Here is a 23,246-nt window from a genome sequence, read left to right as displayed (position 1 = left end):
TTTGCCCATCAAATATTACAATGTGTGATGGAGTGGAGGCCAAAGAGAGCCCTTAGAGAGCTGTCCCTCAGAGTTAAGAGGGATAAGGAGCTCTGAGCCCATGTGAAAAATAAACAGAGGTGCCGCGGGGCCCCAACACCGGCTCAGGTTACCTTTCTCCTCTGGAACAGTTACGCTCCACAGCCCGGGCCCCGGGTCTGATCACCTTACCTGCTACTGCCACATTAAATAGAGCCATCCAAATATCCTGCCCCAAGATGGCCAATAATTACTTATTCATCGGCAGGTGGGGGGAGGAGGGGTAGGCGGGGGTGCGGGAAAAAGGGCCCGCTGATGAATAGAGGCCCTTGTCAAGAGGCAGCAGCAGGAAACAGCTGACACAAGGGTATCTTTTTACGCGCCTGCCTACCGAGATGCCAGTACGACAAGGTTTCAAGCTTGGCCCCACAGCCGAGAGCAGACACCCCCTGGAAAGGAATGTAGATAACTGTCGAAAGGGGCAAATAGGGCACCATCTCTGCTAGCAGCAAGCACACACCAACTCATTCAGCACCGGACAATTCCACTGGTGTTGTTTCTTGGGTGACGCCACTGAAGAAAAAGCTCCACTTTCGCTGTCACACTATATGGGACCTGAGAGAATTGATGCATCTTATTAACACACAGCATTTTGCAACAGTACACCTTTCTTGTCAGGTTACCAGGTGTGTACCTGGCTAATAATCTATGTATGGACACTCACAATTCGACTGGCATTTTCAAATAGGGGGAATAGGTGGGATTGGGGCTAAGTTCAGTGGTGTCACTGAATACCTCAGAGTATTCACAGGTAACGATACCCAGGCCTCTCTGCTGCTGTTGCTATATCCCACTGCCAACACCTGAGAGATGGAAATCTCACACTCCGGGGGGCCAGTCAAAGGGCGTTGAGGGGCCGCAGGCTGTGGGCCGGCTCTGTGTCACTGGCGCCTCTCGCTGGACGCCAATTTGCTCCTCATTCCTCGGCCTTCGAAGGCTTGGAATGCATTCCAATAAGGGTGGGCTCCAATACCCAATACCTCGGAAGACATGGGACACCTAACCCCCTCCTCCTTCTCCTCCCTGCATGGGCACACCGTGTGGGTAGGGGCCCTCAGCGAATATCCGCCCTCCAACGCACCTGTTTATCCCTGGGGCGCACTAACCAGCGGGTGAACCCCATTCAATATTTATCCCCGTGGCTTTCACAGATCATCGGCCCAAGCGAGGCAAACCCTCTTAATTAAAACTGGAGCTTGCTTCAAAGGGCCCCATTCAGGCCGTCAGTCAGCGCTCGTGGGACAAAAGAGCCAGGGTCAGGTAGCTGCGGGGAAACCAGAGACGGCCGCGCTCTTTCGACTCTTCGCTTTCCCTCCTCCTCTTTTTCCACCTCCCGCCATCCTCCGGTCCAAATCCAAGCCACACACCTGTGGCAGTATTGGATGCGGCTGTGGGAGTTTACCCCGTTGTGTGGAGCGCTATACGAGAACAAGCTTTCACTCTGAGCTTGTGTAATGATTATAAGTAACCCTGGGTCGGGTCTGTGGGACGTGGGATGAATGCTGTAACATGGATTATTCATCGACACTCTTGACCACCAATGTAATTAACTCATATAGTGCCAATCCCGCGAAGACTTGTGAAATGTAATAGAGTATCCGCAGTGCCAATCCCGAGTATACCCGTGAAAAGTAATATATTACTGTAACGGCGGATACATTACCGAGAAGAATGGCCGGAGGTCCGGAGACGAAATCCGTCGCTGATTTCGCATCATCACGGCACCACGAGCACAAAATAGTCCCATCCATAACATTGAGGTGGACGGAGGATCTCATCTTTAATGTCCATTATCTCAAAACTACACTTTAGAAGCTAGGATGGAGGCAGATGCTCGCTTATGTTATACATGTATAAAAGCTCCCGGTCCGCCATTACACAACTCCACGTGGACAAGGATCGGTTCCGGCGCAGGACCCGATGACGTCAGACCGGAAGTGATTGCGCTGTGGACTTCTGGCCTTCAAAATAAGATAACGGTGGTGATGCCAGCCTGAAGGTGGCATCGTGGACTTTATAATCCGTTAATTTCAGGGGCACTAAATGAGTTAAGAGGTCTACCACACATAATTGCAAATAAACGTTTTGTAGTAGTGTATCAAAGAAATATTATATACACAGTACATTTCCAGGCTTTAAGAAAATCAAAAAATATTGCACAATGCAGCTTTAACCCGTACTAGTAACAAAATAATTTCTTACTTATTTCAGGGGTACTTGGAGGTCTACGAGATAATTTTTGCCCCATTATATTATCCGCCCAAACTTCAGGAAGAGCATTTGGTCAAGTTGTCATAAACCTGTGTTGCCACCAAAGCCTGATCTATACTTTGTTGTATGACCTACAGTACAAGCTCACTTGTAGGTCTGCTATTGTCCGCGGTACTGTACATTACAATATAAAAACTAAATATGTATGTAATTTGAATGTAAAAACATGTTATGTAATATATCATTACATAATAGTTTAAGACGGGATCTGGAATATAAATATATGTTCTCCAATCAGCGATCAATCACCACCAGCGCTCCCCATCCCTCCTGAGCCAAGCTTTGTGCCACCTTCAACAAGCTGGACTGTACTATGTGCCGCTATCCATCCACCTGTTGTGGACTTCACTGGGAGCTGTGATGTTGGACTGCCTTCTGCTCAGATTGGAACGAAAAGGAAAGTGCTGCAGGAAATGCTGAAATTTCATCTGGTTCCTGCAAACTGATAGGTCTGACTCTGGCTCAATAGGTGAAATAGCCACCTTTGAGTTCGCTGTGACTGTTGATTGTATTGCAAGTTACTCTTTATAAATCTTTTTGGTATTACATTTACATTAAATAAATCTTTCTTCCTTCCCAGAAAAATGAAGAATCAGCGTCAGTATTGAAGAGTATGAACACTTGATTTGATGCTCAAATAAATACATCTAAAGGACATCTACGGCACTAATGCAAAACTACTTCATAAGTTTTAAGTTAATCCCTTCTATTCTTTTGGCAACAACACAAAAATGTATTTAGCTTTTTAAGCTTGTAAATTGCGTGGAGTGTACTGCCACCTAGTGGCACTAGTAAAGGCTGACAATATTTCAAATATCAAGCTTAGGATTCTCACTCTAACCACAAGCTGTCCATATCTAGGGTCTCAGAAGTGTACTCACACAGCACTGTGAGGTCTTCTCCACAGCCTGGGCCTGGCTGCTCAGCTCCATTTTCCAACTTCGGGCCCCCGGCGGCCGAGGGCCAATGTCTAAATCATCCTCCTCATCATCTATGAACATCACCCCACGGTCCCCGCACCTCCTTTTACAATTCTGAAGGACAAAACATGACAGTACAAAACAAATCATTAAATCTTCAAAGGTAAAGGTCAGGATTTGCATATCCACCAGCAGTGAAAACATTTTTGTTACGTTTATTGTAACTTTGTGTCTGTGACTTCGCAACAAGCCACCTGAAGAGAGATGGGTAGGAGAGGAGATGACACACATGAGCCGGATTTGAGATTATGATGAATCCATGAATAGGTCTGTGTCAATGTAGTACCCTAGTACCAACTAGTTGAACCACCAAAATGCCCAAATGTAGCTAGCTGATTAAGACAATTGAAATAGCTCTTGAATTTATAGATAAATCAACCACACTGACAGGTCGGCATAAACGTTTTATCCTGCCCTGGTGTACACGAATAGCACTTATTGTAATGGACAGGGGGAGGGGAGGGCATAACTTCATGTTTGGCTACCTTGGCCTCAACGGCAGGAGTGCGAATGCGCTTCCTTTCTGGCTGAAAGTCATCTGTCTCATGGTCAGAGTTGAGGGAGGTATGCATCTTTTCAGACAGACGGGAAGCCAATGACTCTTTCTTTAACTTGAATTCTTCTGGTGGGGACACTGAAATACAGAGTTAGCATTTAAACAATGTTGAGCAAATACAGCATGTGAAAAACACATATTCCCTCTCTGAAATTTCCTTCTGCGATATTTACCACTTTCAGAGGTCGAGGGCTGCAGCTGTTCCACTTTGTCTGGTGACTTTGTTAAGTCCACAACATTTGGTTTGGGTGTGGGAGGGGCACAGACTGCACTGGTGTGGCAGGCACACTGGCACGGGGTGGTGACATCTGGACTCTTACTGTTACCCTCTGTATGCGTCTTGCCCTCAGAAGGGCTTTTGCAATCCTGGGAGGTGGCTCCTTCCTCGGTTTTGACTGTAAAAACGTGAAACAGGGTCATGACCATGACAAACAACATATCACACCTCATATTCCAAAGACTGCTGATTTAAGACAACCTGATTTCATGGAGAATCAGTGACCATTTATTGCGAGTGTCTTATAAAAGAGCAGTCCTACCAGACTGGGCTTGCTGCCAGGCCAAAGCAGAGCAGAGCAGGGCCAGGCTCTTTCCACTTCCTGTTGGACTCTCTAGTAGACAGTGTTGGCCATGATTAAGACCTCTTACTATCTACAGTACAAAGAAACAATTATAATTCCATTTAGTGTTAGGGTCAACAACAATCTATCAGATAAACCACCAAACTCACTCACTCACTCACACACTCACACTCTAACGCTCTAACGCTCACGCTTATCTACGTTTATCTATTCACTCGCTTCAGCAACTGATCCCAAAGTTCACATGGTATTGGCCATTAGCATTTTACCAACGGTGACGGAGCCCGAATTTCATTTCTCCCAAATTAAAGCTGTTTATTAGCGTTTTCTTTGCCTGTTGTCATGGTTACGGTCCGTTCCTCCAGGCCATGGGATCTGTAGCCCCACACACACACCCCTCTCTCACAGTTAGGAATGTGCATTCTCTCTCTCTCTCTCTCTCTTTCTCTCTCTCTCTCTCTCTCTCTCTCTCTCTCTCGCTTTTACCAGGTGCGTTTGATGTGTGTCTCATCTTCCAACGGGTATGAAAAAACTATGTGGAGCAAGCGCATTCATACTTCTATTCACCTAAATTTGCTGTTAAATTATTTGCATCATAAATATACACTCCTCCATGAGCTGCTCCTTACATTATGATGCTCCCACATATTCTCACGCACGCACCACAGTAACTTTCCCCACAACCCACACTCTGCACATATTTTGGAGCACATATCTTCGAACGGGTAAGGTCTAGTACAATTAATTGTCCATTTAAAGCCCAATGGCAACAGTAGCAGTACATGCAAGGCCACATTTGAGCGCCAGTAACAAACATATTTTTGGTTAGTTGATTAGATACTGGGCTGAGTCTGATCATCATTACTTATTTTTACATAGATTGTGCATTACATTCAAACACGTTCATAAAACGATGGCGGAGGAAACCATGCAAGGCACCAACCTGCACATCGGGAGAAATTAGGGGTTCAGTGTCTTGCTCAAGGGGGACTCTGGGGGAGCCCATGGTCGAACTGGGACCGCGTGGTTCCCATCCGGCCACTCTACCCTTGAGCCCCGTAGTGTGACACCATAGGCCCATTCCCACTGGGCCAGATAACTGATACAAAAATAAAAAAAAATATCTGTGACAGATAAATATTTTTATCTGTATCTTACCATCCACTTGAATGGAGAAAGAGATTTTATTTATCTGGAGAAAGACATTTTTTATCTGTTATGTGGCCCAGTGGGAATGGGCCTTCATGGCCATACAATCAACATGCTAGCTAATCACATAAGTAGCTGATATTGTTGGAATTGTGAGTAGGCCTATGCTTGCTCACCGAGTTCATCATGGCCAGCTGGGAAGGATAGGCTTTGCATGGGAAATTGATTTTGACCCCTCCAATGGTGTATTCCACCGCAGGCGAAGAAGAAGCCATGTTCATAGGTCTCTGCAAAGCAGAAATTCAACACTGGTTATTATTCATTCTAAATGGGCTACTATAGAATCCTGGGTGTTAATGTAACTGCGAGTGTGTACAAATGGACCTTTACGAAAGTGTAACTATGAGTGTAGAAATGGAGCCAAATGTACCTGTCATTTGGTTACCTTTCCATACTCTCATAGTTACGTAGTTCGATTTCTATACTCCGAGTTAAATTAATATTGGATTGGATTTTACAGTGAAATGTTAACGTTACAGTACGTTAAAGTTACAACAATTAATTATAGTGAAATCTGGTGAGCAATGCGTCAGCTAAAAGAAACTCAAACATGACAGCTATGGTAGGTAACCGTTTATCCGTATGCAGCACGGCGGTTAAAATGGTTATAACGGCAATCCGGACTGTCTGGAAAACAGTTCAATAACTTGAACCAACCTGATTGGAACCAATTGAGACTAACTAGCTATCATTAGCTAGTGCTAGGCTCAGCAGTCAGCACCGTGGGTGATAAGCTAACAAGTTACAGCTGAGCTCGCCAACTCTTTCATCGGTTGGAGTCATGGTTGCAGTCCATTGTGTAGTTGGTTATAAGGTTATTCTGATACGGTTATACAAAATAAAATCCTCTAAACTACGGACAAAGATACTGTTTACATCTGTCGCTACGTCTCCTTCGCGCCCGGCATACACATGGATGGTTTGTGACCAATGGAAAACGTTGTCGCAACCAGGAACTGAACCCAATTGGTCCCGCTCAGAGGACATGTGACATTGACCAGTGGTTCTCAATATGAGGTCCGGGGACCACTATGGGGGCTGTTAAGTATGACATCATTTTGTAGGCAGAGGAGAATTTCTGCCCCCAGTTTCCGTGAATATTTTTACTATTTTTACTATTTACACATTTTTCTTCTCTTTGTTGTTGAAAGGAAAGTGTTAGAATTATACTTTAGTCGTTATTTTTTAGTCGTTGTTTTTTGAAATAGCGAGGGACAGAAAATGCTCTGGGGGCAGATTCTCCTCTGCCTACAAAATGATGTCACGGCTTAGAATAAACAAGATTAGAAGATGGATAGGACAAGGTTACGTTTGTATTTTATTTATTTATTGGCACAGAGCATAGTATATAAGTCTAATGCTGCATAAGACAGAATCATTATACATTTGAGTAATTTCTAATGATTCAGCAAGAGCTTCTGATATGATTATTGTCACAAATTTACATGAGAAACAGATTAATATGGGGAGGTTGGAACATATTTTTAATAGCAATGTATGTGTATCTAGGCTATAATTTCAAGTTATTTTATTTTCATTATAATTGTAAGTTGGCCAATGACATGTTGAACAAACTCTAAATGCATTGCCATTTGCAGGTATCAAATAATTCTCAAACAACAGTAGCGTTAGCGTTAGCGTTAGACAAAAATAATTACAGATAAAACCAAGTATGACTAACAGCCTACACACTGAAACAGACCCACCCCCAGCTGACACGCAGTCTTCTTGAGCCATCTTGATGACAGTCAATTAGCAGCTGTGCAGTGTGCAGCTGTGCAGTGTGCTGTAAGCAAACTCTAATGGTTTGTGTAAGTAGGCTAATGGTCCATTTAAACTTTACACTGTGGAGTCTTTAGTGTTGATAGGGCACGGGTTGCCCCGTGAGCGTGACAATAGTGAAATGACTACTCATGAGTCATGATTTGGCTGGGGACCTGAATTCGAAAAGTGTCTGGTTTAGTTTTCAACTTGTGTGATTTCTGTTTAGTGTTCAATCAAGAGCCCAAAATAAACTCCAGTAGATGGCAGTAATTCCTCAAAGATGCAAGGTATGCTACTGTCATGGACAGTGGTGGAAAAAGTAAGCTACTCAGTTAGCTACAAATAATTGTAGTAAAAACAAGTAACTGATTTGCCTCTGAGGAGTAGTAGAGGTAAAGGTAGCCTATTGGAAATTGGAAAGTTAAAAATACCTCAAAATTGTACTTAAGTACAGTAGTTAAGGAAATGCACTTAATTACTTTACACCACTGGTCCTGGAAGTCCTCCCTTGGCACTGTTGGCAGGTTGTGTAACTAGGCTCGGTGTCCCATGGCAGCCAGTCTGTTTTTGCTGTGTAAGATTGTAATAACTACACTGCATATTGCCCCCTCAACTGCTGTATGACCAACAAACACATACGTGTGATTCACTGTATACCAAATGGATACCCTTGTACTTGCTGCTGGGCTGTTATTGGTTGCACAAGTTACTTATGTGATAATGTATTATAGAATCAAAGGGCCTACGTGCCAAAGCAGCAAAAAACTCCACGGGAAAACGGTGATTATTACTGGTGAGTTAACCCTGCTTGTTTTTTTCTTCTTCTCAGAATCAACTTTATTGTCACAGACATCACAGTGCTGATCAGTGATCACTGATCACACAGGTTTGCAAGTGTAAAACAGTGTGTGGAATTCGTTTGGTGCATGCTCCATCGTTTTTTGTTTTCTTAAGAGAAAGGGAAGAACTCTGTACATACTGTACATATTTTTCTTCTCTGCATGCCAAAGAGCCTACATCTTCATGATGTCACTGATCACATGACCCCACAATCAATCCTCCAGTTCTAGGCAACACACAGTCATGTGTGATGGCTGACTATTAATTTATGCTAAAAGAAACATGACCCATTCTGCTATGATCTGTATTATTGCTCTATCAATGATGCAGAAATTGGCTAAGAACCCAATGTTGGTTAATTAAGGGAGCAACACTGGAATTGGGAAGACTACAGCCATAGAACTGGCAAAGAGAGGAGCCAGGGTCATTCTGGCCTGTCGCTGTAAACAGAGAGCTGAAGCTGCTCTCGCTGACATAAAAAAGGTACAATTCAAAATAGTATATATATAGGCCTATATATACATATATACATATATATATATATATATATATATATATAATATATATATATATATATATTAGTATATTGTTAGTATATAGGCCTATATATATATATATATATTTCTTTTTAAGTTAAAGGACAAAAATGATGATGACAAATTAATTAATTTCTGGAAGCAGCTGCTTGTAATCGAGTTTTACACATCTTTTCTGTCTATAGTCTTTAGTGTCTAAGAACCCTGAAGCTAAAGGGACTAAAATGTATTTAGCCTGTGCCACTCTAATGAATGATGGTCTCCTGCAGGAGAGTGGGAGCAATGAAGTGGTGTTCATGCAGTTGGATCTGGGGAGTCTGAAGTCTGTTCGCTCCTTTGCTGAAACCTTCTTGAAGACTGAGCCCAGACTGGATCTGCTTATCAACAATGCAGGTGACAAAAATGACAATGCAAATGTAAACATATGTACAAAGTGTCTTTGCTAACAACTTCCTAAATACATTATGGTTTATGTCCACTGCTGCTGAATAGTACCCGGAAATTAGGCCATATCCCATCGATAATATTTTTTAGTTATTTATTAGTTTTGTATCTACTAGGGATCTTCATGCAGGGCAGAACAGAGGATGGCCTGGGGATGATCCTGGGTGTCAACCACATCGGTCCCTTCCTGCTCACCAACCTGCTGCTGGAGAGGCTGAAGGAGAGTGGTCCCAGTCGGGTGGTCAACGTGGCGTCTAAAGGTTACAAGATGGGCAAGATTGATTTCACTTACCTGAACACTCACAAGGCTCTTGGTGAGGGAGGTAGCTGGATAGCATTGTTGAAGATGTACTGCAACAGCAAGCTGTTCAACGTCCTCTTCACCCGAGAACTGGCTAACAGATTACATGGCACAGAAGTCACCTGCTACTGCCTTCACCCAGGTTAATTCAGTATTCTTCTACATCAGTGGTTCTCAACCTTTTCAGGCTGTGACCCCCCAAAATAATCACATTTGAACTGGGGACCCCCAAAATAGCCCCGGGGACCCGCCACCCTGATAAGCACTTGCAATTATAGGAGTTGAGAAATGTAATTTGACTCGCTTACACAGATAAATATTGTGAAAATAGACGATCTACAAGCTCACAATGCCTTGCGTTGCGTATTTTCACAATGTTTGACTATTTCTTATTATTTGGCCAATGTTTCACCAGTTTTTATAGTATAGTTGATTGATTACTTTTGATGCAGTAATGGTCTTTTTAATTTCATTTAAAATTGAAATGTTTATTTATTTATCTGGGGGACCCCCCAGAATCATGAATCAACCTGGGGGTCGACCCACAGGTTGAGAACCACTGCTATGAAATACATACATTATGAGCTTAGGATAATGTATTACATGAATTTGTGATATATTTCCATTCCCAACATTATATTGTAAATCATGTATTAACTAGATATTGTCATGGCAGGTACATTATGACAGTCATTCTAAAATAATGTCCTCTGTACAATTCTTTTATGTTATTATTTATTTATCTTTTAGGTACAGTTAAAACTGAGATTGGCCGCCACTCCACCGGGTTTGCAATATTTATGAAGCTCATGCCTTTCATAAAGACCCCTGTTCAGGGTTCTCAGACCACGCTGCACTGTGCTCTCCAGGACGGTATCGAACATCTCAGCGGATGCTACTTTAGTGACTGTGCAGTCGAAGACATCTATCCCAAAGCCAAGGATGATGCTGTGGCTAAGAAGCTCTGGGATTTAAGTGAGAGACTGTCTGGACTTGTGTAAAGATATCCCAGTTAAACCCCTCTAATATACTAGCTTCGATCGATGCTATTTAAGTTGTTAACAACAAGCTTCTCTGTTCTGGGCATGTCATAATAGCCAAACATACAGCGAAAATAGTAAATCTACAAGATCACAATTGTGTTGTGAGCTTGTAGATTGGCTATTTTTGGTGATAAGATTTGTTGTGAAGGGGGGAAAAAGGAGGGGAGCATACAGTATAGACCCCTGGGGGACCCCAGTTAACGAAGTATATAAGTTCAAGTGGTTAAAGGGATTGATCCAGACCAATAGAATGAAATGTAAGAACAGACATTTCCATTTATAGCAATGCTTTGTCAAACACCGAAGAGGATGTAATCAATATGCAGGGGTCTCTACTAGCTGCATTATTGTTTAGGTGAAATAGGCACAAAGTACTATAGGAGGCCAGTCTATAAGAATGCAGCTGTGAGGCACCAAGGTTCAAGGTTGTACTTTATTGTTACATCTTGTGTACAGGTACATAAGAGTACAACTTATTTTGGTTTGGCGTCCTTCAGACAATGCAGCAGCATAGGTAATAACAACAGAATAATGTATATATAAATAAATACAAAATACGTCAAAAGCTAACCGCTCCTACATCTGGCTTTGTCCCACACAATGCTCATTGGCCAATAAGCTTTGCTTATTACTTAGCTCATGAAAGGCACCGCTCACTTCACACTGGGTGTGACTGTGATTTTTTTCCCCATCTCCTGACATAGAGAGGAAATTGCAATGTTTGAACTACAACTATAAAGGTGTGCTCAGTAGCACGCAAATCTCTGCCAGGAGGCATGCTCGCCCTTTATCGTTCTTTTTTGTCTGGAGCATGTTATGAAAATGTGGGGTTCTGTGAATGTAAGAAAAGGCACTGTCATTACATCATTATGGTGCAACCAGGGAGACTGGAGGGAGGCAAAATGTTGGACGGGGAACACACAGAAAAGTTTATTGACATTGACATCATTGGGACAAAGGTGATTTTACAATGTTTTAGTCCAAAGGCCAATTCATAGGTTAGTCCAGACAAACTCCGCTGCAAGTCTGCAACAGTGCAATAGCAGACCTCAGCATGCATCCGTTGAGGCATGTCTACTAAGCTCAATTATTGTTGTGTGTAAAAGCAGGTTGCACAAGAATGACCTTATAGTAGGCTACATACACCATGATGCAAGAAGAGATAGTCTGCAGCTAATCAAATTCATTATGGGTGTGTGTTACTGTTGTATCTGCTTTGGCAATGTATGTATGTTTTCTCATGCCAATAAAGCCCTTTGAATTGAATTGAATTGTGTGTTAGATTTAGGTGTATCATATGTGTGCGTTGACACTGTGCGAGAGTGTGCTTTGACACAGCTCTTGACTACAGGTGTGTACAGATAAACTTTGTGCAGTTGCATTAATTTTTATGGACTTTGTCCTTTGTATAGTAAAGTAAATATAACTAAATAAATAAAGCCATTAGTGGGTCAAATCCACCCTCTAAACATCCCATCAGCTTTAGGGTTCTTTTCTCTCACCTTTTTTATGTCAGCAAGAGCAGCTTCAGCTCTGTTTGCTGCGACAGGCCAGAATTACTCTCCAAACCAATTCTATTGCTCAAAGTAGCTGACAGAGTACAGCATCTTGCAATGGGCCTGGTGTACAAGATACACAACACATTCAAGATACTCTTGTACCTGACAAACTACTTCCTAAAGGTCAAGGATGTCCATTGTCCACGATCACAACACCAGAGGAAGCTCCACTAATCATGTTCAACCTAGATTTAACACTATAAAAGGCTCTAATTCGTTCTCCTGCTATACCACCAACATGTGGAATGCACTTCCGCAAGCCTTAAAGGAGTGCAAATCCCTAGACTCCTTCAAAATTGGTATGAAAAGTCAACTTCAGGCTCTGCTACTTGAGACTTGTAAATAGACTAAGCCCCCATTCCCCCCTCCCCTTTTCTCCCCATTTTCTGCTTTTGTAATTGATGTTATCCTATGTAAAGTACTATGTTCTATCCGTCTGTCTTTCAATGTTATATGAGATACATAAAGTGGTTCCTGTGTAAATAAACTGTAAAGCTTACTAGGATCTCCTTTTAGTTGACCTTGTACCAGTGATTTGTGCTGTCATGAAACTGTACTTTTGCTAATAAACTCTTCTATCAATCAATCAATTCCTACATAAACGGCCCACCAGCACTGTCAAATACAAATATTTTCCCAGAGTATAAATTGACAGGATTCCTTGTTCCCCGTCGTCTCATTCTGAAGGGGTCAAAGAAGGCTATTTCATTGTATTTCTTTACCTTGCACGTCTGGTTACTTTTGGTAATGTGAAATAAGTGTGTTCAGAGAACACACCTGACAAAAGACCATTGATATTAAATATTGATGATTTCTAATGTGGCCTCCTTTGAAAAAGGTTTGTCCTACAAGAAATATTCTGTCCTCATATCGAACATAGCGCAGGCTAATCGGTTAGTAGGCCTACTACCCCATGCAAAATACTAATAATATATTCCATCATTATGGATGATGCACTATATCATCCACCAAATGTTATGCAATCACATGGTTAATTGAACTACTACTTTCTACAAATACCTTAATTACATTATAAGGGTGCAGTCCCTTTCCTATCCTAAGTAAAATTAACAGCCAGTAACAATCACTGTTATGCCATTAAGTTTTGCTTTGCTTGTGCATGACACACGCTCCTTTAACACAAACATTATACATGATCACATAAACTCCCACTAGAACCCCACCAAGTACAAATGCATCCATCATATTGTGGATATCACACTCTGTCTGCATCAACCAGTTGGCCTACTTATTTAAAGCCTTTCCATTGTGCTTCATTCATAGTGGGTGAGAGTTGAAATCACACAAACACACCCCTTTGTCGATGCGAGCACACTTCTATTTGGCAGATCTCTTTCATTCACCACTCACTGCAGCAGGCCAGGAGTTGAGTTGTAGTGTAGTACATATTGCTTCTACTAGATAAAGACACTGAAATCAGAAAATTGATAAAATACAAACAAACAACAATGGGTTCAAGGATTTTATTTATTCATGCATCTTAATAGGTCTGGAATTATGCTATTTTATTTATGCTATTTTAGTTTTCCAGGTCATTAAAAAAATCATATCGGTAACAACTTCTATGAAGCCCATGTCTAAGATGCATTATTTATAAAAAACACTTAAAATGCATTACAGCTTGCATGTATCACTGTATATTTATAAGCACATATACTGTAAGTACTTATGACCATTGACTTTAGGTCAAATATCATACTTCATCATTGGTCAACTTACTTTTTCTTTTAACCAGGATCATAGTGTAGAATAATTCTCATCTGTGATACATTATATGATAATACTTGTATTCTGCATTATAATCACTGTTATAATGTATTACAACAAGTACAACAATGTGATTTTAAGTCACTAATTGGGTCAGTGGGTGCTTTAAGTGAAAATATAAGTATATGAAAAGAATAGGTTAGATGTTATGACAGTCCACTCAGTCTATCACTCACTTCCCACAGCTTCTTGGCTAAGGCATCATCCCTGGCTTTAGGATAGACATTCCTCACTGTACAGTTAGAGAAGTAACGTCCGCTGAGGTGTTCGATACCCTCCTGAAGAGCACAGTGCAGAGTTGTCTGGGCCCCTTGAACAGGGGTCTTTAAGAACAGTACAGAGATAGGTTTCCAAAACAGCTTTAGGAGCTTGCTGGCATCACGGCCTAGCTCAGTGTTGACAGCACCTAAGGGTCAAAGTCAAAGACATACAGTCCATAAGTTCAAATATCAATGTGCATTTCACTTCACTTCACCACACAAGTTGGACAATGTAACTTGTTTTAAAAAGTGAGAATTTTTTTTCTCATCCATGTGTGTGTGTTTGTGTGTGCGCACGCACTCGCTTAGGGATAATCTTACAAAGCACTGGACCAATCAGTGCACGCTGCCAGGAGGCCAAGGAATACACTCCTTGAATATTTTCCAATCCATTATTTTACCATTTGAATTGGGAAGAAGATCCAGACTAGATCTGCAGACCTGTCTGTGTTGTATAACGGTCTGTGTTGTATAATGTTATACATTGACATCATCTGCTTTTTGTGCAAATGTTGCATATTAAAAGAGTGACTTTGAGACCTGATTCAGTGTGCAATTTAAGTCGTGTCATGTTGAGTCTATTTTGGAATATTAACTTTTAATCAACATGAAGAGATCTCTGCAGTAGCAGTTACCTCGTTGCAAACCTCTACCGAAGTGTCACTTTGAAATAAAAATATGTAACCAGTCAGAGCAGCAGCTGACCTGGGTGGAGGCTGTAGCAAGTGACCTTTGTGTCCTGCAGTCTCCTGGACAGCTCATGGGTGAAGAGAACATTACACAGCTTACTGTTGCTGTAGGTCTTAAATATTTGTAAAATTGAGTGGCCCACGCCCAGCCTTTTGTGTCTTTTCAGTAGGTCAAAGTCAATCTTGCCCATGTTGTGAGCTGTAGAAGCCACGTTGACCACCCGACTAGGACCACACTCCTTCAACCTCTCCAGTAGCAGGTTGGTGAGCAGGAAATGGCCGATGTGGTTGACACCCAACATCATCCCCAGGCCATCATCTGTTTCACCCTGCATTACGATCCCTGTGACAGACAGAGAAAAGTGTCAGCTGTCTCTAAACGTGTGCATGTGTGAGAGAGAGAGAGAGAGAGAGAGAGAGGAAGAGAGAGTGGAGCTAATCTCGCAAACCACTGGACCCTTCATTGCGAAACCTTTTGTCCCTGAATATTGTTTAAAATCCATCAGCAACTGTTATTTTATATTTCTGTGAATACATGTCATCAGACCCACCGTCTCTGTACAGCAGAGGCACGAAACATAATTTCACTCTGTCTTTTACTTTTACAGAACTTGCATGAACCAAGAAAACTCTAAATGAATTACCGTATACATTCCAAAATATTGTGCAAAAACTCAATGACAGATTTGTTCTCCCTCAGCATCACGTCGTGCTGGGTCCGGACAGAGGACTTCGTCCGCAACGTTGTCCTTTGCCAGGCAACGGGGGGAAAAACTCTGGTGTGCCGGATCCAGCCTTGGCAACACTCCACAGCTATGTGACTACGGGCCAGTTCCATTGCCTGTAATAGATTATTAGATTTCCCCTGGTATGCGTGTTTTTGGTCATAAATCTTCCACTGCTACGCAGAGAAAAACTCTTCTATTGGGCTGAGGGAAGGGCTGTATGGTGTGAAAGGCAAACATTTAACCACTGGCGTACCTGGACAGCATGGTGAAAGCTGGCACAGCCTACTCATGATCCTGCTGTTCACACTCAACCAACATATCAAGAGCACCCAGAATGTAATGAGATGTTCAGTGTTGTATGGGCCTTGGATTGTATGACGGTGGAGAACGCCCTGAATACTTACAGCTGAACAGGGTGACATTGCCACCACCTTGGCCAGGGACTTCCGCAATTGCATGTAGGGAAATTGTATTACTACCTCTGCTTATCCTCTTTACCAGATTAAACCCTTCTTAATCCATTATAAAAAGGTTTTCTGGTTACTGAGCCTGTCTTGGACTCCGGAGGTCTTCAGAGGTCCCAGGTACGATATCGGGAGGTCCCAAGTACGATGCTAGCTATCAGCAATGTGTCCCTGAGCAAGGCACTTAACCCCTAACTGCTCCCCCCTCCGCATTCCTCTGTGGGCAGCACAGCTGGGTGAAGCTAAAACTGAAGTTCTCTTAGCCAGGTATGTACACCAGAATGTGTGCAATTGTTAGTAAACAAAGTTTGAGGCACATGCTGTGCTGGAGATAATCCTGGTAATTATTCATATCTCTCCCTGTTCTATGAAAATAGTTTTTCCATTTCCAACATTGTCACCTGCATTGTTGATGAGCAGGTCCAGTCTGGGCTCAGTCTTCAAGAAGGATTCAGCAAAGGAGCGAACAGACTTCAGACTCCCCAGATCCAACTGCATGAACACCACCTCATTGCTCCCACTCTCCTGCAGGAGACCATCATTCATTACAAAGTGGCAAGAAAGTCCCTTTAGCTTTTTTCCCCTTTTTTTTCTCCTTACCTTTCTGATGTCAGCGAGAGCAGCTTCAGCTCTCCGTTTACTGCGACAGGCCAGAATGACCCTGGCTCCTCTCTTTGCCAGTTCTATGGCTGTAGCCTTGCCAATTCCTGTGTTACTTCCTGAAAGAAGTCTCATGTCAGGCATCACAGTATTGATGATGCACACATGAATTATGGCATTTACCAAATATTATTCAACATAGTTTAATGACTAGTTTTAATCCATATAAGTTATTACCAAACACAATGTACAAATACATTAACTACATTATAAAGCTGCAGTTATCTTCAGTAGAATTAACAGATTGTACTAGAAATACTCACCAGTAACAATCACCGTTTTCCCATTCAGTTTTGCTTTGCTTATGCATGAAGCTCCTTTAACACAGACATTATAAATGATCACATAAACTCCCACTAGAACCCAACCAATAAGTACAAATGCATCCATCACTGCAATATTCTGGATCACCGTGTCTGTCTCTACCCCTTGGTCTACTTACCCAGTATGAAGCACAGTAGAAGTTATGCTGTAAATCACACACACACACACACACACACACACACACACACACACACACACACACACACACACACACACACACACACACACACACACACACACACACACACACACACACACACACACACACACACTTGCAAGCCTTGATGGTATCCCATTACATTTTTGAAGATATCTTGCTTTCACTGCCCTCTGCAGACCATGGTGTATAGTGTAGTACAAAGAGCTTCTGCTAGGTTCAGCGACTTAAGAATTCAGAAAAGATAAAGAAACTATAAACAAGGAAAACAAAGACACTGGATTCAAGGATTTTTATTTGTTTCTTAATAGGTGTGGAGTTGTGCGTTCTTTTCTTTCAGTTACAAACAAATCTGTTCCAGTTCAGCTAAAGGTTTCTATTATTAATTCATGTGAAGCGTTTCAGTTTGGGGTATATATACATGTTATTTCAGAGCATACACATGCAAAAAAGGCAACAATATTTATTACAGTAACTCGTGGCCATTCCAACAGGTCCTGTAAAAAAAAAAATCCAGTGACTTGTGGTTTATTTGTATGCTTTATACTGTTATGATTATGCCATGCTACATACAGTACTTAAACATTTAAACCTACTTCGTTGACCGAGGGTCCTCCAGGGGTCTGTCCCTTCCTTTTTACCACTCTACAAATCTCTTCACCGAAATTGGCCATTCTACAGGACAACACAATGTTGGGCTTGTGGATTCTTGCCATTTTCGCTGAAGTTTTGCCCAGTTTCACCAAATGTTTTCCTATTATGGCATCCCCAGAATAGGGACACTAGGGTTCATGTGGTTAATCTATTCCACTTGAATTATTATAAGCCCTTTTCAGTTGAAAATATAACACCACCTTAAAAACGTCAAACGAGGTATAAGTTAAGACTTTATGACAGTCCACTCAGTCTCTCACTCAATTCCCACAGCTTCTTGGCTACAGCATCATCCCTGGCTTTGGAATAGACATTCCTCGCTGTACAGTTGGAGAAGTAGCGTCCACTGAGGTGTTCGATGCCCTCCTGGAGAGCACAGTGCAGAGTGGTCTGGGCCCCTTGAACAGGGGTCTTGAAAAAGAAGGCAGTGATGGGCTTCATAAGGATTTTCAGAATTGAGCTGGTGTGCCGGCCGAGCTCAGATTTGATGTTTCCTGATGAAATAGAAAAAGCTCCATTAGGATCAGTGAGCACAAGGCATTATATGATAAATCCCTTATTTCAATGCAGATTTTACACTGTGAGCAGGGTTGTAAATGGAATATTCTACTCACGTAGGAGTACTGTTATTCGAGTTATGTTACTCAAGTAGAAGTCATATTTCTATTGTTGTTAAAAGACTACTCCAAATCGCAGTTATTCACCATGAAAGGGTCCTAATGTGGCAGCCTGATGGTAGCCATTTTAGAATAATTTACAACAAAACAATCCCTCTCCAATTCACTGATGCTTTCCAAAGTGGCAGAGTATATTTTCTTTATAAGAAAGCTTTCAAAGACTGTCTTATGAGAGAAAAGAGCTTCAAACAAACAGAGTGTGCATTAATAGCATACTGTAGTTATACACCCAATTGTGCCACAATATAATACCTTAGCTGTAGGCTGCTCTGTGATGCTTCTTTTTCCAATAGTAGTTTATCACAATAATTCATCACTAACAGTGGTGGAAAAAGTACTCCAATTCTTTACTTAAATAAAAGTATCAATACGACAATGTAGAAACAAGTAAAATCCAGAATTCTAAATGTACTTGAGCAAAAGTACAAAAGTATTGTTATCAAAATAATATACTTAAAGTCCCAAAAGTAGGAAGTACTCTTATGCGGAATGTCCCATTTCAGGTTTTGAAAATATCAGATCTACAAGCTCGATGCGACGCATTGTGAGCTTGTAGATCTGCAATTTTCAAACGGCTGAAATGTATATAGGGCTGAAGTGGTTAATATATGTTTTTTTTAATAATTATCAAAACCTATAGTATAAAGTAACTAGTAACTAAAGTTTTCAAATAATTGCACTAGAGTAAAACTATAATGTAGTGGAGAAGAAGTAAAACTACTGAAGATTGGACACACTCAAGTAAAGTAAAGAAGACCTCATAATTGTACAGTACTTGAGTAAATGTACTAGTTATGTTGTAATGTTACTTTCCACCACTGATCACTAATCTACTTCAGTGCAAAGTGAATTGCGTGTGGAACATTTCATGGTCATACAAACACAGGAGTTGTGAGCTAACCTGGGTGGAGGCAGTAGCAAGTGACCTCGGAGCCCTGTAGCCTCTTAGCCAGCTCATGGGTGAAAAGGACGTTACACAGCTTGCTGTCGCTGTAGATCTTCATGCTGGCTACAAACGAGTCCCCCAACCCTAGAGCCTTGTGGGTGTTCAGGCAATCAAAGTCAATTGTTCCTGTATTATGTGCAACGGACGCCACGTTGACCACGCGACTGGGACCACATTCCTTCAGCCTCTCCAGCAGCAGGTTGGTGAGCAGGAAGGGACCGATGTGGTTGACACCAAACATCATCCCCAGGCCATCCTCCGTTTTGCCCTGCACGTAAATGCCTATGTGACATAAAAGAAGTTTATGTTTCAACCCCATCTCTAATACTCCAAACCTGTGAAACATTGTTTCTTTGTTAACGCTTATTTTCCCAAGTGCATTTGCACATACCCGGAATTTGCTCTCTGCATTTAACCCGTTCTAACTATCATTATGAGATTAGTGACCAGCAACTCCAGCTCTAAGGTCAGTAGATTGGGTAATGACAGGGGCCCGGACTGCTGGCCTTGCGGTCCAGGCACCTAGGCTGCAATGCCGCCTGACGGAGTGTTGCGGTACCGATACTTACGACCTTGCTGCATGTCACTCCCGTCTCTCTCTCACACTTCTGTCTATCTACTGTACACTATCAATAAATGGCCCAATGATAAAAATTTCCCTAACATGCAGTTTTTAACTACTGTTCTCTCTTTGAGATTTCTCGTATAACTACTGTGGAATACCTACAAATAAAACTGCAGTCATGTGAAGAAAAAGATTTTTCTTTTTTTTTTGTTATTTCAAAGAACGACAGATGCCACTTTTAAAAAAATCAGGTGATTTTGCTGTTTTGAGCATGAAGGTTAATATCTAAAAATGCCCCAATCTGAAATCAAATACATTGTACATATCGACTTTTATGGATAAACACTGTAGAAAGCTAATTTGATGCATTTAGAACAATAACTAAATATTATTTAGATATTTTGAATTTTATACCATAAAACTTTTTTTTGGGAGATTTAGTGTTTTGGGCATTAAGGGGTTAATAACAAAACATGCCCAGATGATATCACTGGACACCCTCTTGAATTCCTAATAGGTGACCCCAAGCTACAAGAATCAGTTGAGAAAAAACGTTCACTCCCACGGCTCCCAGACTCGTTGTCTTTATGTCGAAATTCACTATGCAACAAGACAAACAGGTATGTACCAGCTCAACTAGTCCAAGGTAGATTACACGTGCACCCTTATATTACTAAACGTGCAGCCTCACTACACGTGCAGGCAAAGAATTACGTGTCTAAATTACTAAGACACATTGGTAATATTAAGGTCTTTTGTGGCTCACAAAAATACATTATTTAAACCAATGATTTATGCGTCCCACAATGTGACCAAACTACTAATTTATTTCCAGTGCATAAGGTTGCAATACGTACATTAAGCTAAGACAATTGTCATGTAATTTGTCGTTGTAATGGCAAGCATCAAGTGAAGCATGGCCCTCTGCTACACTAAACAAGTGTAAGGTAAAATGACCTATGCAAAGCTTTATGACAGTTAGCAGTATCAATATCAACTGTGCAATGGCATTGCTTGCAGCTAACCTGCGTTGTTGATTAGCAGGGCACTATTCCTGGTAATTATTCATATCTCTCCCTGTTCTATGAAAATAGTTTTTCCTTTTCCAACATTGTCACCTGCATTGTTGATGAGCAGGTCCAGTCTGGGCTCAGTCTTCAAGAAGGTTTCAGCAAAGGAGCGAACAGACTTCAGACTCCCCAGATCCAACTGCATGAACACCACCTCATTGCTTTTACCCAGCTGAAGGGCAAACAGATTGATGTTAACATTGTTGCCATGTTTTGTGGTGAAATGTACAATTATCAAAAAATAATTTCAATAAACTTTTCACCCTCTTGACTTCTGCCAGAGCAGCTTCAGCTCTCCGTTGGCTGCGACAGGCTAAAATGACCCGTGCCCCTCTTTTAGCCAGGTCTATGGCTGTCTCTTTCCCAATACCTGTGTTGCTGCCTGTAGTCGAACAGATAATACAAATAAATGTGACTGTATTGCACTGTTCCATGTGATTCTAACACCATTCTGATACAAGACATTCTGCATTGACAAGACAAATCCTCAATGAAATTCCACACTTACAATAAAAAGAAATACCGGTAATCACTAAATAGAATTGTCACAAAGAATAGTACTGATACTAAAACCTTAAAATAAAAAGCATGGGAACAAGGCAACGAGTACCAAATCAGAATGATCCTAAACTGATGACACAGGACCAGGGACATGACCTCTAAACCAGCTCCTTATGTCCTCATCTATTCATAGTTTACAAATACACCCAATAACCTGAGGGGGAAAGAAAGAAGTAACTCACCTGTCACAATCACTGTTTTACCATGCAGCTTCGTTTTGCTGGTGCATCGTTTCCCCTTCACTACAACATTATGAAAGATATATCCTACTCCAATGAATATGCCGATGACCAACAGAAAGACAGACATGGCTATGGACTCCGTTCCTGGTGTGACAATAGTGTTCAGAGGAAATAATCATGACAGCATTCAAATAGTCACACCCAAATACTGGGTGTTACGCAATGTGTGCATCTGTCCAGTCTGAAAGTACCACAGTATCACTCACCTGGCAGTTTCAGCTCCATATAACTGCCACAATGTCGGGTGATCTGCTGTAGCTCAAACTGAATCACATGGGTTAAAGCAGGTGTTTCCCATTAGCTGTCAACTGCAAAATAACTGGTGACATCACTAACTGGGTGTGGTCAGAAGTGTGACAGGTTGGTGAGCAGGAAGGGACAGATGTGGGTGACACCAAACACCATCCCCAGGCCAACCTCCGTTTTGCACATACATGTAATTGCGTAAATGCCTGTGTGACAGAAATGAAGGAGATGTTTCACCCCAGTGAACCCTCCAAACCTGTGAACATCAAATCTTTCACACAAACAAAAAGTGCACATTTTTCAAACTTCTTTACAAGCCTTGAAGCTTTCAAATAATTTGAGTTATTTTATTGCTTACTTGCCAAGTACCTTTGCATATACCTGAAATTTCTCTTGTATTTAAACCATCCTATCTATCATGAGATTAGAGACGTGCAACTTCAGCTCTACCGTAGATTGGTCAAGGCTAATGATAGGAGTATGTCCCCAACATGCAGGCCCTTCATAGATTATCACTGTAGCCATAGGTTTTTATTTTTTTACAAATGTAGAATACCTACAAATAAAACTGGGGTCACCATGACATTTCTTGGACAGACTGAAAGTACCACATCATCACTCACCTGGTGGTGTCAGCTCCATACAACTGCCACGATGTTGGATGATCTCTGGCTTGCTGTAGCTCAAACTGATCACATGGTATAGAGCAGGTGTTTTCCATTAGAAGCCAACTGCAAAATACCTGTGGCAACATCACTAACTGGGTGTGGTCAGAAGTGACATACAGTAAGAAAGAAGTGGAGCAAGTTTTCTGCCAGGTGAGTCTTGTCACCATGCACATTTACCCTTTAACCCAATTACAACCTGGCATCCCAATTTTGGGAATGTCATAGGTCGGTAAACATATCAGAACTACACACACAGCAAGCTCGTGGTCCATCTATTTCCCCCGTATTTAAGAAGGTAGAACTCCCAGTAGATTCTTTATTTGTTTGAGTGCTTTAGTTATTATGTTATTATGCATGAGTTTGTGGCCAAAACAAATAACACGAA

General features: G+C 41.6%; 3 protein-coding genes across 4 annotated transcripts in view; 1 reads left to right on the top strand and 2 right to left on the bottom strand.

Annotated features, from left to right (window-relative positions):
- LOC308290100 (Fanconi anemia group J protein homolog) overlaps positions 1 to 6,475 on the bottom strand; it is a gene marked incomplete at its 3' end in the record, with an annotated part of 82,834 nt that extends 76,359 nt beyond the window's left edge. The window contains exons 1-6 of the mRNA XM_080731875.1: positions 6,333 to 6,475; positions 5,792 to 5,902; positions 4,425 to 4,536; positions 4,059 to 4,280; positions 3,815 to 3,963; positions 3,231 to 3,383 (exon numbers count right to left, since the gene is read on the bottom strand). Coding sequence (XP_080588001.1) covers positions 3,231 to 3,383; positions 3,815 to 3,963; positions 4,059 to 4,280; positions 4,425 to 4,536; positions 5,792 to 5,896 — 741 coding nt within the window. The 5' untranslated portion in view covers positions 5,897 to 5,902; positions 6,333 to 6,475. The remainder of the gene's footprint in view (positions 1 to 3,230; positions 3,384 to 3,814; positions 3,964 to 4,058; positions 4,281 to 4,424; positions 4,537 to 5,791; positions 5,903 to 6,332) is intronic.
- A 1,624-nt stretch (positions 6,476 to 8,099) lies between these two features.
- On the top strand, positions 8,100 to 10,749 carry LOC308289695 (dehydrogenase/reductase SDR family member 13-like; the record flags this gene model as incomplete). Its single annotated transcript, XM_080731438.1, has 5 exons — positions 8,100 to 8,232; positions 8,644 to 8,762; positions 9,085 to 9,208; positions 9,376 to 9,702; positions 10,311 to 10,749. The coding sequence occupies 5 exons, from the start codon at positions 8,100 to 8,102 to the stop codon at positions 10,559 to 10,561; spliced, it is 954 nt and encodes a 317-aa protein (XP_080587564.1). The 3' UTR covers positions 10,562 to 10,749.
- Positions 10,750 to 13,632: 2,883 nt separating this feature from the next.
- LOC308290406 (retinol dehydrogenase 12-like) lies at positions 13,633 to 22,194 on the bottom strand. 2 transcript variants are annotated; one of them, XM_080732224.1, is made up of 9 exons: positions 22,154 to 22,194; positions 21,888 to 22,031; positions 21,408 to 21,526; positions 21,193 to 21,316; positions 17,015 to 17,068; positions 16,692 to 16,810; positions 16,493 to 16,616; positions 14,916 to 15,242; positions 13,633 to 14,356 (listed from the first exon to the last, which is right to left on the bottom strand). In XM_080732224.1, the coding sequence occupies exons 1-9, from the start codon at positions 22,170 to 22,172 to the stop codon at positions 14,097 to 14,099; spliced, it is 1,290 nt and encodes a 429-aa protein (XP_080588350.1). In that variant the 5' UTR covers positions 22,173 to 22,194; the 3' UTR covers positions 13,633 to 14,096. The 2 variants fall into 2 exon arrangements, with proteins under 2 accessions (XP_080588350.1, XP_080588349.1); XM_080732223.1 differs by having other exon boundaries at positions 16,493 to 16,810.
- Between the last annotated feature and the right edge of the window lie 1,052 nt (positions 22,195 to 23,246).

Source organism: Nannobrachium achirus (assembly GCF_963921795.1).
Source record: "Nannobrachium achirus genome assembly, chromosome: 8".
Classification (NCBI taxonomy): domain Eukaryota; kingdom Metazoa; phylum Chordata; class Actinopteri; order Myctophiformes; family Myctophidae; genus Nannobrachium; species Nannobrachium achirus.
This window is presented reverse-complemented; position numbering and strand designations above follow the sequence as displayed.

Coding starts and splice junctions, on each gene's coding strand:
- LOC308290406 (XM_080732223.1), bottom strand. Junction 17,069..21,192: donor CCTGCTCATCAACAATGCAG/GTGACAATGTTG, acceptor TCTGTGTTAAAG/GAGCTTCATGCATAAGCAAA. Junction 16,811..17,014: donor GAAAACGGTGATTGTTACTG/GTGAGTATTTCT, acceptor GACTTCTTTCAG/GAAGTAACACAGGAATTGGC.